Source organism: Cetorhinus maximus, chromosome 1 (genome assembly GCF_964194155.1).
Source record: "Cetorhinus maximus chromosome 1, sCetMax3.hap1.1, whole genome shotgun sequence".
Lineage (NCBI taxonomy): Eukaryota > Metazoa > Chordata > Chondrichthyes > Lamniformes > Cetorhinidae > Cetorhinus > Cetorhinus maximus.
In genome coordinates, this window is record NC_135879.1 from 238634883 (window position 1) to 238650783 (window position 15901).

At 44.1% G+C, this 15901-nt stretch overlaps 1 protein-coding gene across 1 annotated transcript; it reads right to left on the bottom strand.

Annotated features, from left to right (window-relative positions):
• Window positions 1-1380: 1380 nt before the first annotated feature.
• Window positions 1381-2583, bottom strand: LOC144679572 (G-protein coupled receptor 151-like). The gene has a single exon (XM_078540125.1). It carries the CDS (start codon window positions 2581-2583, stop codon window positions 1381-1383), a length of 1203 nt encoding a protein of 400 aa, XP_078396251.1.
• Between the last annotated feature and the right edge of the window lie 13318 nt (window positions 2584-15901).

The window sequence follows — 15901 nt, forward strand, 5'->3', positions numbered from 1 at the left end:
CCTGGAGAGGTCAAACCCACCAACTCATGGGAGACCCTTGCTTGTGACTGACCAAAATGGAGAAGACTCATTCAGGAAGGTGCCAAACACATCGAGAGACTTTGCCGGGAATGTGCAGGGACAAAGTTGAGCATCAGGGGGACTGAACAAGCCATCAAACAGCCCATCTACCCAAACCTTCAAGGACCACTTGCCCCACATGTGGCAGTGCCTGCAGGTCGCGCATTGGACTTACCAGGCATCTCAGAACCCATGGAACTGGAGTGGGAGCAAGTCATCCTCTATCCCAGGGGCTGCCTATTGACCCTCCAGCCATTGGAAACACTCCCTTTTTATTTACTCTTATCTAAATCATCCATGATTTTAAAAATAAACATATTCTTTTTTCTCAATGCGCTTAGAATGTTCACACCGCAGCCAATTAAAACCATTTCAAGTGAATGCGGTTCGCCATCTCCCTTGGGGGGGTAAGGGGCGACCTGACCAAATCCAGGGGCGGTTTTACAATGAGGAAATCCAGTTGCATCGACCGGCGGCCAAGAGCCGGCACAGGGACCTCCTTCTGCAATGGGATTTTGATGCTCGGTTTTTGGCATCGCTAAACTCGTTGTACAACATGACCCTAAGCACGGAGGTGGAGGGGGGTGGGGGTTATTAATATGCTGCGTGCGGTTGGATGAACCGAGTCTCAGTGCTGAGGGCAATCCCCAAGGTTTCGTGCGGATTTTGGAGTTGGTCCTCCTGGATTGGGGATGGAGTGTGGAGGGGGCTCGGCTTGACACATGAGGCACACACTGCCGCACTCCTATTACAACGCGCTAAATTCGCACTGGACAGATACCCCTTGTGCAGGTGTTACCGCCGATTCGTCCGAACCTTGCTTGATTCTCGAAACCTCTTGGGGTCCTTTTCTTCTTGGACTCTGTTGGCATGCACGACCAGCTACGACTATGCTTCCACCCCGCGGCGTTTCTCATCCTGGCCATTGCCATTGAAGACTCCATAGAACAGTTAGCGCGTCTCTTAGAAGTTAATTTACAAAAACAAAACAGGCTAGCTTTTCAAAATCCGGGGGAAGGCGGGTCTGGTGGATATAAACTTCTCAAGGGCTGTGAGACACAGGCCTCGGCTTCCAGGAGGCAGTTTCTTGGATATTCCAATCCGTGTACATCTGAGGACCTCAATAGCTGCTTAGCGACCAGAGTTAAAATTGGCAATTGTCGGACCGCTCGTCCGCCAGGTACCATTGTCAAATAAACGAAATAACACTGCAGCTTTGAAACTTTTGCAAAAGGTTGGAATGACATATTTCTAGAGGAGAAATTAAGACCAGCCACGCTTCACAGTCCAGCTCCCTCTTTGCCCAGTTCAATTTCTGTGTTAAGAGTTTTCTTGGCGCTCCCACGGGATTGGGTCGTTGTTTTCCGGCGGTGCTGCGTTCTTCCTGTCCTGCCAGAAGTGCTGCACATCAGGTGGGATGCTCTGGGCTACGTCCCGGCAGATGATCATATCCTCCCGGCCAGAGATGGTGGGCAGGGCGCGGAGAGAAGGGCCGCTGTTGTTGCCCATCGCCAACCCCGAGCCACCCTTCTGGCCCAAGGAGGGGGCTGCCGCCCCTGGTCCATCGGCGCTTGCCCTCCTCGCCTTCCTGCAGGCGGCCAGCGGCCAGACACTCCTCAAGCCGTCCTTGAAGTCTTCAGACAGGGCCAGGAACACCAGGGGGTTGACCGTGCAGTTGGCGAACAGGACAACCTGGGCCAGAACCAGCAGAGCGATGGGAGGCATGGGGCTGCCCGCCTTCCTGTGCCTCGCCCACATCCACGCTACCCAGTCCGGGAGCCTCATGGCCGCGAAGGCGACACTCAGACCCCACAGCATCATGGTGACCCTCCGAATTTCGTACCTGCGGTTGGGGGTCCTGTTCCTCCTGGGCTTGTTCAGCAGGAGGGCTTTGATGTAGCATGCCATGGCAAAGGTCATGGGGATCCCATAGGCGGCCAGCGGGTAAGCAATGCCGAAGGCTTTCATGAAATTCGAAGCGTATGTGGGTATCTCCAAGACGCAGGAAGTTTCCCTGCCATTGCGCTTGGTGTTGGAGAAGAGCCAGTGCGGGATGGGGAGGAGAAGGGCGACCGACCACACGGAACATGTCAGTGCCAAGACGCGCTGGCACCTGCAGTGGATGGATTTTTGGGGGTTGCTCACATGTTTGTAGCGGGCGTGTCCAACCGCCGCCAGAGTGAAGCTTTTGGCCGACAAGCACGCGTGGAGGAAGTAATCCGAGGACTTGCACAGCAGCCAGCCGAAGGTCCAGCTCGGCTTGGAGTAGGTGACAGCGCGGAGAGGGACGCACAAGAGGAGGATGAGGAGGTCGGTGGCGCTCAAGATGAAAATCAAGCCGTTGACCACGGAGCTCTTGCCCTGCCTGAAGTCGTGGATCAGGACCGTGACGACCATTGTGTTGCCGGCCAAGCCCACCAGGCAGATGACTCCCAAGACAACGGGCAGGGCGACCTTCAGGTCCTCTTCCTTCAGCACCTGGAACCCTCCGGCATATTCCAACAGTTCGGCGGAGCTGTTCATGGTGCTGAATCCCAGCAACCGGACCCGGAGAGCTGTTCTGCAGCGCGGTGGTGCTGAAACTGGAAAGTCAAAGCTTGCAGCACTGGGGAGGAGGGAGCAAAGGAATGGGGGGTGGGGGGGAGGTGGAGTGGAAGTGGGTGGGGGGAAGAGAACAAAAGACTGGAGACGCTTTTTTATAAATAACTCGAGCAGACAGGCACGTCACCCAAAAGGTTTCTGTCTGGTGCCTGGAAGAACGGTATCTAACTAATTCCACAGTCCACCCTCGGAACCTGATGCTTTCATTCCTTGGAAGATTTAACTCATTACACACCAGAGCTTCAAACGTTACAAGTCATAATCCAGCTTAGACGAAGGCATGCACAAAAAAAACACAAATTCCGACTTCTTTCACGGGCATATTGCTCACCCTAAGTTATCCAACCTTACATTTTCAGTCAAACTCATTTGTAACCATATAAGCTACTTATAACCGATAATTATAACCTGAAGAAGGGTCATACGGACTCCAACGGTTAACTTTGTTTTCCTCCCTCCACAGATACTGTCAGACCTGCTGAGTTTTTCCAACATTTTCTGTTTTTGTTTCAGATTTCCAGCATCCACAGTATTTTGCTTTTTATAACCAACAATTGTTGCGTAGAACGTACAAGATCATTGACAAGAGAACCAGAGAGATGATGAGAAGATTTTTTAAATGTTTATTGTCATGATCTGGAATGTGCTGCTTGAAAAGATGGTGGGAGCAGATTCAATAGTGACTTTCAAAGGGCGATTGGATATATACATGAAAGGAAATAATTTCAGGCTCTCAAAGAGAAGAGGCATGGGACTACTTGTATATCCCTTTCAAAGGGCTAGCAAGGCACGATGGGCTGATTGGCCTCCTTCTTTGCTGTAAGATGCTAAAATTCTCTGTAAGTTGCTTCCAATGGGATAGAGAAATGAAAAAAATTCCACTGACTTGATGCCTTTCAAAACTTCACAATGTTTCATAGTGCCTAACAGCCAATGAAGTGGTTGAAATGTAGTCATTTCTATAATGTAGGAAATACAGCAGCGAATTTGTACACAGCAAGGACCCACAGACAGCATTGTGATAATCAATAAATAATCTGTTTCAGCCACATTGCTTGAGAGATAAATATTTGTCAGGACACTAGGAAAATTCCCTTGTTGCTCTTCAAAGTAGAATCATCAGATCTTTTGCATCCACCTAGATAACATTTTTACATAAAAATAGAAAACATTGAAAACAGTCTGTCAGCATCTATGGAGACAAGAAGATGGGAATAACTTTTCAGGTCGATGATCTTCTGCACATACTGCCTGAGCTACCTCAGATTTCTCATATTTTCTTTTTTTTTCATTTTCAAGTTTCAAAACATTTCTGTTCTTTGTTTTAAAGTGGAATTTTACAACCGCCCTCTAAAAATCAAAGTGAGAGCATCTTCTGATTTTAAAAAAAATGTCTTTGATTTACTAATGATGCACAGAAAGGGATAATCACATCACGTGCTTGCACAGTATCACTCATCTCTTTCCCCAACAGCTTTTCCTTCATGAAGGCACTGAGTGATAATCTAACAAAACAATTAGCAATTATTCTAGAGGAGGAGGGGACCTGTCGCTGGGGCTTGGATCTTTTTCCATTCTACTCCAAATAATTCCTGCAAACGAATGAAATGGGTGAGGTGGCTCAGGCTGTGATGGAAAAATGTCTGGATCCAGCTGGGAAACTCTAGACCACTACCTCTGCATAAACTTGAGGTAACCCATCTCCACTCTCTCAATGGAGAATTTGTCTCCTTTTGATTTAGTAAAATGGGTATGTTGCTCATGGGAATTGGTGTGCGCTCCATGTTGTCAATCACAGCAGAATGCTATGGGAGAAGTTAATTCAATAGGAACTTTCAAAAGGAATTGCTATAAGCTTCAAAGAAAATTTTTGTAGCACTGTGGGGAAAGAGCAGGTCTATGGGATTAATTGGAGAGCTCTTTCAAGGGACTAACACAATGTGCTGTATGCTTTTTCCAATTCACTTACTGGATGTGGGCTTCACTGGCTGGGCCAGCATTTATTGCCCACCCCTAGTTGTCCTTGAGAAGGTGGTGCTGAGTTGCCTTCTTGAAATGCTGCAGTCCATGTGGTGTAGGTACACCCACAGTGCTGTTAGGGAGGGAGTTCCAGGATTTTGACCCAGTGACAGTGAAGGAACAGTGATATATTTCCAAGTCAGGATGGCTAGTGACTTGGAGCAGAACTTCCAGGTGGTGGTGTTCCCATCTATCTGCTGTCCTTGTCCTTCTAGGTGGAAGTGGTCGTGGGTTTGGAAAGTGCTGGCTAAGAAGCCTTGGTGAATTCCTTAGTGAATATATGTGATTGTATAACATGGGTGGGGACATTTCATCCCAGCCTGTTTTTAAATAGCTCTGCCAAGTTTTATTTCCAATTGTAAATTTTTTAAAAGATGTAAAACAGGCAGTTGATATGCTGTCACCCACTTTGCACTATTGCACAGAATCCACCCCCATGCATCAATTTCAATTACATCATGGCTGTTGTGTATCTTAAATCTACCTACCCACCTTGGTTTCATAGCTCTTAATGCTCTTGCCTAATAAAATATATCAGTCTCAATTTCAGCATTTTTCAGTTGGCTGCCAGACTCAACAGTTTTTTTTCAAGTTGTGTGCATTACCTTTTTTGATGAAATGCAGGTCTGACTTCGTATAGGACCATGGAAGGATCAGGGTCAGGGTGGTGATGTTGGGAATGGGACAGAGTCTAATTGGAATGAGAAGCAGTCAAGAGGACAGGGTGACAATGGCAATAAAGGACAATGGTCATGATGGACTTGGGATCAGAGGACTGGCCCTGGCATTTCTGACAGCACTGCAATCCTTCAGCACTGTACAGATATGTGATGAAAACACCATTAAATTGGAAGGAAATGTGAAACTTTTAGCACATTGTAGACATTACTTTTTTCTGCCTTCCAATTCAACAACACAACTTGTATCTATATAGCACCTTGAGCATAGTAAAACATCCTAATGCACTTCACAGGAGTGCGATCAAACACAATTTGACATGAAGCTACAAGGTAGGTGGCCAAAAGCTTGATGAAAGAGCAGGGTTTTTAGGAATGTCTTAGAGGAGGAAAGAGAGGCAACAAAGTTTAGGGAGGGAATGCCAGAATTTAGGACCTTGACCTAAAGGCAAGGCCACTAATGGTGAACTTGGTGTGAGTTGGGTCATGAACAACAGAGTTTTGAGTGATCTTAAGTTATTGAATAGTGGAAGATGGGAGGTTTATCTTGATTCTGTGCAATAGAATTTATACCATAGGCTCCTGGGCTGCAGCGGTTCAAGAAAGTGACTCACCACCGCCTTCTCAAGGCCAATTAAGGATAGGCAATAAATGCTAGCCTAGCCAGTCACACCCACACCAGTAAAATAATTTTTAATAATTGCTAAGTGAGTAATAGTGTATCAACTGCTTGCATTATATCTTTTTAAATTTATATTTGGAAATAAATCTTGGGGAAAGTATGTAAAAACAGGAGTGTGATAAACTGTGACTATTGCCTCTTAACAGACCTCTGAAATGGTTAGCAAGCTACCTAGTTGTATTACATGGCTATGGAAATGATTAACAAGAATATAGCCAGATAGACAACCTGGCAATAACCTAGTATCAGATACAACAAAGGCACAACCAGCCCAGTCGACCCTTTAAAGTCTTCCTCACTAACACCTGGGAACTTGTGCCAAAGTTGTGAGAGCTGTCGCACAGACTAGTCAAGCAACAGCCTGTCATAGCCATACTCACCAAATTATAACTTACAGCCAAAGTCCCAAACTCCTCCATCATCAGCCTTGGGTCTGGCAGCACAGATCCGCGAGATATGGCAGCACAGCAGTATACAATCCTGATGAAGGGGTCCTGGGAGTTTTCAGCATTGGATCCTGTGAAGTATCATGGCATTAAGTCAACCAGGGGCACACAAACCTCCAACTAATTACCACCTATTGCCCTTTCTCAGCTGATGAATCAGTACTCTTCCAGTGGGAGAAGAATGCAAGACAGAAATAAGTGATCCCATAACCAATAGATCATATCAAAGCTCTGCAGTTTTGTCACATCCAGTCATGATTGGTGGGAAACAATTATAAACAATTTACAGGAGAGGAGGTTCCACTATCATTCCCAACCTCAATAATGGTGAAACACAGAAGATGAATGCAAAAGGCAAGGCTGAAATATTTGAAACCAGAAGTTCCAAGTCTATGATTTATCTCAGCCTCCTACTGAGGAAGCCACCAACACAGATACAAGTTTTCAGCCAATTTGGTCCACTCCACATGATATCAAGGAATGGCTGAAGGTGCTGGATGCAGCAAAGGCTGTGGGCCTCAACAATCTCCAGATTGTAGTGCAGGAAATTTGTGCTCCAGAACTAGCTGTGCCCCTAATTAAGTTGTTGCAGTGCATCTACACTCCTGGCATCTACACAACAATGTGGAAAATTGTCCAAGTATGTCCTGTTTACAAAAAGCAGGACAAATCCAATCCAACCAATCATCGCCCCATCAATCAACTCTCAATCATCAGCAAAGTGATGGAAGGCATCATTGACAGTGAGATCAATTGGAACATCCTCAGCAATAATCTACTCACCTCCAAATATGGACGAAAAGAACTGAATTCCAGTGGTGAGATGAGAGTGGCTGCCTTGACATCAAGACAGCATTTGACCAAGTGTGGCATCAAGGAACCCTGGCAAAATTGAAGTAACTGAGAATCAGGGGAAAATCTCCACTGACTGGAGTCATACCTGCTACAAAGTAAGATGGCTGTGGTTATTGGAGGCCAATCATCCTAGTCTCTGGATATCACTGTTTATTTCCTCAGGGCAATGCTCTAGGCCCAAACATAATCGCATGTTTCAGCAATGGCCTTTCCCCCAGCATAATTTCTGAAGTTTGGATATCTGCTGATGATTGCACAGTGTTCAATTCCATTCACAACTCCTCAGATACTGAAGCAATTCATGCCCCCATGCACTAAGACCTGGAAAAACAAGATACAATTTTACCAACTTCCTTTGACAATTAATAACATTAATATCATTGAATCCCCAGCATCAACATCCTGCAAGGGTCATCTCTGACCAAAACCAAACTGGACCAGTCACATAAAACTGTGCCTGCAAGAGCAGGATAGAGGCTAAGACATACATGGATTTCAGTAAGGCCTTTGACAAGGTCCCTCATGGCAGACTGGTACAGAAGGTAAAGTCGCATGAGATCAGAGGTGAGCTGGCAAGATGGATACAGAATTGACTTGGTCATAGAAGACAGAGGGTAGCAGTGGAAGGGTGCTTTTCTGAATGGAGAGCTGTGACTAGTGGAGTTCCGCAGGGATCAGTGCTGGGACCTTTGCTGTTTGTAGTATACATAAATGATTTGGAGGAAAATGTAACTGGGCTAATTAGTAAGTTTGCAGACGACACTAAGGTTGGAGGAGTTGCAGATAGTGAAGAGGATTGTCAAAGGATACAACGGGATATAGATCGGTTGGAGACTTGGGCGGAGAAATGGCAGATGGAGTTTAATCCGGACAAATGCAAGGTAATGCATTTTGGAATGTCTAATACAGGCAGGAATTATACAGTAAATGGCAGAACCCTTAAGTGCATTGACGGGCAGAGAGATCTGGGTGTACAGGTCCACAGATCACTGAAAGTGGCAACGCAGGTGGATAAGGTAGTCAGGAAGGCATATGGCATGCTTGCCTTCATCGGCAGGGGTATTGAGTATAAAAGCTGGGAAGTCATTCTGCAGCTGTATAGAACCTTGGTTAGGCCACACTTGGAATATTGCATGCAATTCTGGTCGCCACATTACCAGAAGGATACGGAGGCGTTGAAGAGGGTGCAGAGGAGGTTTACCAGGATGCTGCCTGGTCTGGAGGTTAATAGCTATGAAGAGAGGTTGGAGAAACTCAGATTGTTCTCACTAGAGCAACGGAGATTGAGGGGCGACTTGATAGAAGTTTACAAAATTATGAGTGGCATGGACAGAGTAGATAGTCAGAAACTTTTTCCCAAGGTGGAAGAGTCAATTACTATGGGACATAGATTTAAGGTGAGAGGAGAAAACTATAAAGGAGATGTGCGGGGCAGGTTTTTTACGCAGAGGGTAGTGAGTGTCTGGAATTCGCTGCCAGAGGAGGTGGTGGAAGCAGGTATGATAGTGGTGTTTAAGAGGCAGCTTGACAAATACATGAATAGGATGGGAATAGAGGGATACAGACCCCGGAAGTGCAAAATGATTTAGTTGACGGGCAATATGATCGGCGCAGGCTTAGAGGGCCAAAGGGCCTGTTCCTGTGCTGTACTTTTCTTTGTTCTTTGTTCTGTGGCAGGTATCTCATTTCCTGACTCTGCAATGCCTGTCCATCATTAACAAGACATCAGTGCTTAATGCCCCGACCCTTGATTCCAATGAAGATGTAAAGGGAAAGCTCCATTCTGACCATGATGAAGTCATCACAGCCATCCCAAATGAAAAGACCATCCTTCTGGGGAACTTTAATGCCATGGTTGGCTGCAATTGTCTGGAGTAGAAGCACTGAGGAAATCAGGTGGGAGAAGCCAATGCAAATGGCATCCTCCTTCTGACAAAGTGTGTTCACATTATAACCACCACCCTCTACCGCCAGAAGGATAATTACAAACCACACAGAGGCATTCCTAGATCAAAGCATTGGCACCTTCTGGATGATGTCATTGTTTGGGTCAAAGATCTAAGTGAAGTCTCTGTCACTCAATCCATATGGGTGACTGATGTCTGCTGGATAGATCATAGACTTGTTCAATCTCTAATAAACATCCACCTAGCACCAAGGCATCACAAGGCCCAAAAGTCCAAAAGGGAAAAGATCAATGTCTCAGCCCTAGGGCAGCCCAAATGAACAGAGGAATTCCAGTTGCAGCTCATGGCCAATCTGGGAAATCTTCATGCATCCAACTCAATTCCAGAACAGCGAGATCAAATAAAGTCAGCTGCACTGGACTCCTGTACCCAGGCCATTGCGTTTGAATATTGTAGTCACCAGGACTGGGTTCGATGAAAACGATGTCAAAATATGTGACCTCCCCTAGAACAAAAATGAGCACCTTCTCTGCCTAACAGAACAACCCAAGGTTGCAATTCAAGAAGGCAGCATTCCAATAGCTCAAGGCTGATGCCCAAAGACAAATCTGGAAGATAAAGGGCACATGGTGGGAAGAGAAAACCTGAGAGATTCAACAATAAACTGACTATCATGACATTTGAAGCTTTTTTGAAGCCACCAGGGCCATCCATAGACCAAGGACAAATGGACAAAATCCCCTTCACTCACAAGATGGTGTTTTTCTTCTTAAGGATGACAATACCATCTGTTACTGCTGGAAAGAACATTTCCAACAGCTCCTTAACCTGAGTATTGCTGGAGATACTCCTCAACTATGAATCAACAGTGACAGCTGGTACTCTCCAGGCCATCCTCCAGTACCATGTGGTGAATCACCATCGATGAGAGAAGCTGCAACAAGCAACTCGCTGGATGAAAAACAACAGAGCCTGTGTCCCTGATGGTTTTCCAGCCAAGGTCTTCAAGGCAGGCGGGATTTTGCTCACATCACGACTCCATGTCCTCATCCTACAGATTTGGGAGGAAAACGAACTCCCCACCACCCCCCACCTCACCTCCACTAACTTCAGGAATTCAATAATTGTAACAAGAAGGGAGCTAAACCTGCTGTGGAAACTGGCGTGGTATTTCCCTCCTGAATCGCCTACTTCCTGTATCTGAGGTAATCCTCAGCATCACTTCAGACTTTCCAGAGGAACTTCATATATGGTCTTTGTTGCCAGACAAATCCAAGAAAAATGTTGGCATTGTAAGTTTTTGGGGATAGTTAACTTCCAAATCCACTTACTCAATATTAATTTGTTCTTTTGAGAATTTCACCATTCAGGCAATAGGAGGCAATTTAGTGATACATGTCAGGAAACATTTGTTAAGCAACAAAAGTTGTACTTAACAAAGCTAGCCATCAAATTTACTGGTTCAATGTGGTTCTTGCTTCCCGATTCAGCCTAGGGTGCTAGGCAACACTGGGTCTTCTCTCTATCTCTCTCTCTCTCTATCTCTATCTCTATCTCTCTCCCTCTCTCTCTCTCTCTATTTCATGAGTCCTCTGGTCTTCTGCTTTCAGCTGACAAGCAGTCTTCAGTTTGAAATTCAGTACGCACCTTGGTCACTGAAAGCTGCTGCTTATTTATCCTTTCTAAGCCACAGCCCACGGTGTGATCAATGATATTATTGCACTCTGATTGGCCTACATGAGGTGAGGCTATTTTTTTAATTGGCTTAAGGGGTGTATGATCAATCTGTGATTGGTACTCAAGGGTGATGGTCACTGATTGATGTCACTTCGCACTATCCCCTAATTGGATCCTTAAAATGCAATTACTTATAGGACCATCTTCCTCATTATAGTTTGTTTCTGTCACTTTTATGATTGCTTGCTCAGACAAAAGTATGTTTTATGATATCTTCCTTGAGAATTTTTTTAGGATAGGGGGAGTATCCTGTCATGCCTTCAAGAATGATACCTTGAGCTCATCGTCTTAGATTTTGTTCAATTGGCGTAGGTTCCTCATTAAATCAAAACCTTTATTAGTTTTTAGAGGCCATTTGCTAGGTGATGTTTTTTCTCTCTGTGGTTGTTAGTGCTTGGAATGCTTTACTTTACCTTTAAAACAAAGGATAGAGTGGAAAAGTTGCTCATAACCTTAAAACCACGTAGGCCTAATACAAAAGATTACAAAGTGCTAATGCAAAAGATTACAAAGTAGGTAGTACTTAAAAGTTATACAGAGTTTGCATAAAATAAGTGTATGGCAATAATCAATGTTTAAAATGTAAGGTTGTAAAGTCTCCTTATACATTCAGTTAATGCATAGTCTTGAGAGATAAAAGCCTAAAAGAATTATACAGTTACACGCACTGTTACAAAAGTTAACTCTAGCACAAAGAATACATTGAGCCAAATGTAGCTGTTTTTCTTCTAAAAGACTACGAATTAAAACTAACTTAATGCAGAACACAGCTGTTGTTATTCTTTCCTCCTCTCTACACGACAAACCGCTTTGAACTTTCCCATGCTGATAACACCAGGTTTCGATAAGAATAACGATGTGAAGGGTTGTAAGCTTGCCCAATCAACCTTGAAGGCCGTAAGTTCTCACAACGTAGCTCTGTGAAATGGAAATAAGTACAACAGGGGCCTCTCCAGTCCTGTGGTGCACTTCCCTGTCAAGTGAAGCTAAGCAGAGTCACATGGTACTATCATACTAAAGTCCTCCATTGGTTCAGTTTAAAATATGCTTTAAGGTTTATTGATTAATATATTTTGATTGTGTGATCTAAACTAGAACTGATCATTAAACGTCAATTTCCCTACAGGAACAACAGCAGAAACTCTTCCTCAACCTGACTAAAATATTTAACTCAGTAAATCATGAGGGCCTGTGGATTGTTCAGAGTCATTGAGTGGCTCAGAGTCATAGAGCTGGAGGCTGAGCCGCAGGCTCTGTGACACATCGGGGAGGGGGAAGGTTACCTGGATGTTTTATACCAGGAGACAGTCACACCACTTAGGATAGGGTCTTCTGATTTGATTAGTGGCCAGGCACAGGAGGGTGTGACTGCGTGTGAGGCAGGTAAGGGGACCCAGAGGGCAGGAATGCAGGAGTGTGAGCTTCTGCAATTGCCCAACAGGTTTGAGGTTCTCTCAGCTTGTTTGGATGAGAGTGGGGGCTGCAGGGTGGATGAGCAAACTGTCCATGGCACCGTGGTACAGGAAACCATCCAAGTGGAGGGAGTAAAACGGAACGTAGTGTAGTAGGGGACAGTATAGTGAGGAAGATTGATACTGTTCTCTGTAGCAAAGAGCTAGAGTCCAGAAGGCCATGTTGCCTGCCTGGTGCCAGGGTTCAGGACATCTGCTCAGGGCTGGAAAGGAACTTGCAGTGGGAGGAGGACAATCCAGTGGTCCAGGTAGGTACCAACAACATAAGCAGGATGAGAAGGAGGCTCTGCATAGTCAGTATAATGAGCTAGGCACCAGATTAAGAAGCAGAACCCCAAAGGTAATAATTTCTGGATTATTACTTGAGCCATTTGCAACTTGGCATAGGACAAATACGATTAGAGAAATGAATGCGTGGCTCAAAGACTGGTGTGGGAGAAGTGGGTTCTGGTTTGTGGGGCACTAGCACCAGTACTGGGAAAAGTGGGATTTGTACCATTCGGACGGTCTACACCTGAACCGTGCTGGGGCTGGTGTCCTCGCAAGCTGCATAACTAGGGAAGTAGAGAGAGTTTTAAACTGAATAGTGGGGGTAAGGGATCAAATTTGGGAATATGTGGTAAATCAAAGAGTAGAGACAAGGCAAGAGAAACAGGTATTAATATGGCAAATGATAAACAGACTGTGACAGGAAGGGATAGAGAGTAGAATTCCAAGAGTAAATCAGCAGATAAGTCTAGACACTACAAAAATAATAAAAGGACTAAACTAAAGGCTCTGTGTCTAAATGCACATAGCATTTGAAACAGAACAGATGAACTGATAGTGCAAACGGAAATAAATAAGTACAACCTGATAACCATTACAGAGACATGGCTATTGGGTGACATAGATTTGGACCTGAATATTGAAGGTAACATGACATTTAGGAAGGACAGGAAGTTAGGAAAAGGTGGAGGGGTGGCTCTGTTAACTAATGATGGCATTAGCACATTAGAGAGGGATGGCTTAAGTTCAGGAAACCAGGATGGGGAAGCGGTTTGGGTTGAGATGAGGAATGATACAGGCGAGAAGTCACTTGTGCGAGTGGTGTACAGGCCCCCTAATTGTAACTACACAGTGGGACAGAGCGTAAAAGAAGAGTCAGTGGAAGCCTGTCAGAAAGGTATAGCAATAATCATGGGGGGTTTTAACCTACATATAGACTGGGTAAATTAGGTGGGCAAAGGTAGCATAGATGAGGAGTTCATAGAATGTTTTTGGGATAGTTTCTTAGAACAGCGCATTCTGGAGCCAACCAGAAAGCAGGCTATACTAGACCTGGTATTGAGCAATGAGATAGGATTAATTGATAACCTCCTAGTGAAGGCTCCCTTAGGTAGCAACGATCATAATATGATTGAATTTTACATTCATTTTGAGGGAGAAATGAGTTCATCCAATTATAATTAAATAAGGGCAATTATGAGGGCATGAAAGCAGAGTTAGCTAAAGTAAACTGGCAAATGAGGTTAAGGGATATGTCAATAGAAGTTCAGTGGCAAACATTCAAAGGGATATTTCAGAATCCACAGAATATATACATTCTAATGAGAAAGAAAAATTCCAAGGGGAGGACTCACCATCTGTAGTTAACTAAAAAAGAAAAGGCAGTATCAAACTTAAAGAAAAAGCATATAATTACATAAAGGTGGGTGGCAGGTCAGGGGATTGGAAAGAATACAAAGAACAGCAAAGAATGATAAAAAGATTAATAAGGAGGGGAAAATGAGAGTATGAGAGAAAGGTAGCTAGCAATGTAAAGATGAATAGTAAGAGTTTCTATAGATATTTAAATAAGGAAAGGGTTAACAAGTGAACATTGGTCCTATTCTAGGGAATTGATAATGGAAAGTAGGGAGATGGCGGATAAATTAAACAGGTATTTTGCATCGGTATTCACTATAGAGGACACAAATAACATCCTGGAAATAGCTGTAAATCAGGAACTAGAAGGGAGGGAGGAACTCTGAAAATTACAATCATCAGGGAAATGTTATTGAGCAAATTGTTGGGGCTGCGGGCTGACAAATCCCCTGGTCCGGATGGTCTTCACCCTAAGGTCTTGAAAGAAGTGGCTTGTGAGATGGTTGATGCATTGGTTTTAATTTTCCCTAGATTCGGGGAAGGTTCCATTAGATTGGAAAATAGCAAATATAATTTCTTTATTCAAAAAGGGAGGGAGACAGAAAGCAGGAAACTATAGGCCAGTTAGCCTAACATCTGTCATAGAGAAAACTTTAGAAGTTATTATTGAAGATGTTATAGAAGGGCACTTAGGAAAATTCAAAGCAACTCAAAACAGGGTCAACATGGTTTTGGAAATGGGAAATTTTGTTTAACTAATTTATTGGAGTTCTTTGAAGGAGTCACATGCGCTGTGGATAAAGGGGTGTACTGTACTTAGATTTTCAGAAGGCATTTGATAAACTGCCATATCGAATGTTATTGCAGAAAATTAAAGCTCATGGTGTAGCGGGTAACATGTTGGCATGGATAGAAGATTAGCTAGCTAATAGTAAGCATAAAGTTGGCATAAATGGGTCTTTTTCTGCTTGGCAGAATGTGATGAGTGGTGTGCCACTGGGATCAGTACTGGGGCCTCAACTTTTTACAATTTATATTAATGACTTGGATGAAGGGACCAAAGAAATAGTTGCTAAATTTGCTGACGGCGCAAAGATAAGTAAGAAAAGATAGGCAGGAAAGTAAATTGTGAAGTGGATGTAAGGAGGCATAAGTGACTTAGATAGGTCAAGTGAGTGGGCAAAGATCTGGGAAATGGAATATAATATGGGCAAATGTGAAATTGTTCATTTTGGCAGGAAGAATAAAAAAGAAGCTTATCATCTAAATGGTGAGAGATTGCAGAGCTCTGAGATTCAGAGTGATGTGGGTATCCTAGTGCATGATTCACAAAAGGTTAGTATGCAGTTTCAGCAAGTAATTAGGAAAGCTAATAGAATGTTACCATTTATTGTGAGGGGAATTGATTACTAAAGTAGGGAGGTCACGCTTCAGTTGTACAGGGCATTGGTGAGACCACATCTAGAGTATTGTGTACAGTACTTGTCTCCTTATTTAAAGAAGGATGTAAATGCATCAGAAGCAGCTCAGAGAAGGTTTACCAGACTAATACCAGGAATGGGGAAAGCTGATGAGGAAAGGCTGGACAGGTTAGGCGCTTATCCACTGGAATTTAGAAGAGTAAGAGGTGACTTAATTGAAACCTTTAAGATCCTGAGGGGTTTTGACAGGGTGGATGTGGAGAGGATGTTTCCTCTTGTGGGAGAATCTAGAACTAGGGGTCACTGTTTAAAAATAAGGGGTCACTCATTTAAGACAGAGATGAGGAGAAATTTTTTCTCTTGGAGGGTTGAGAGTCTTTGGAACTCTCTTTCTTAAA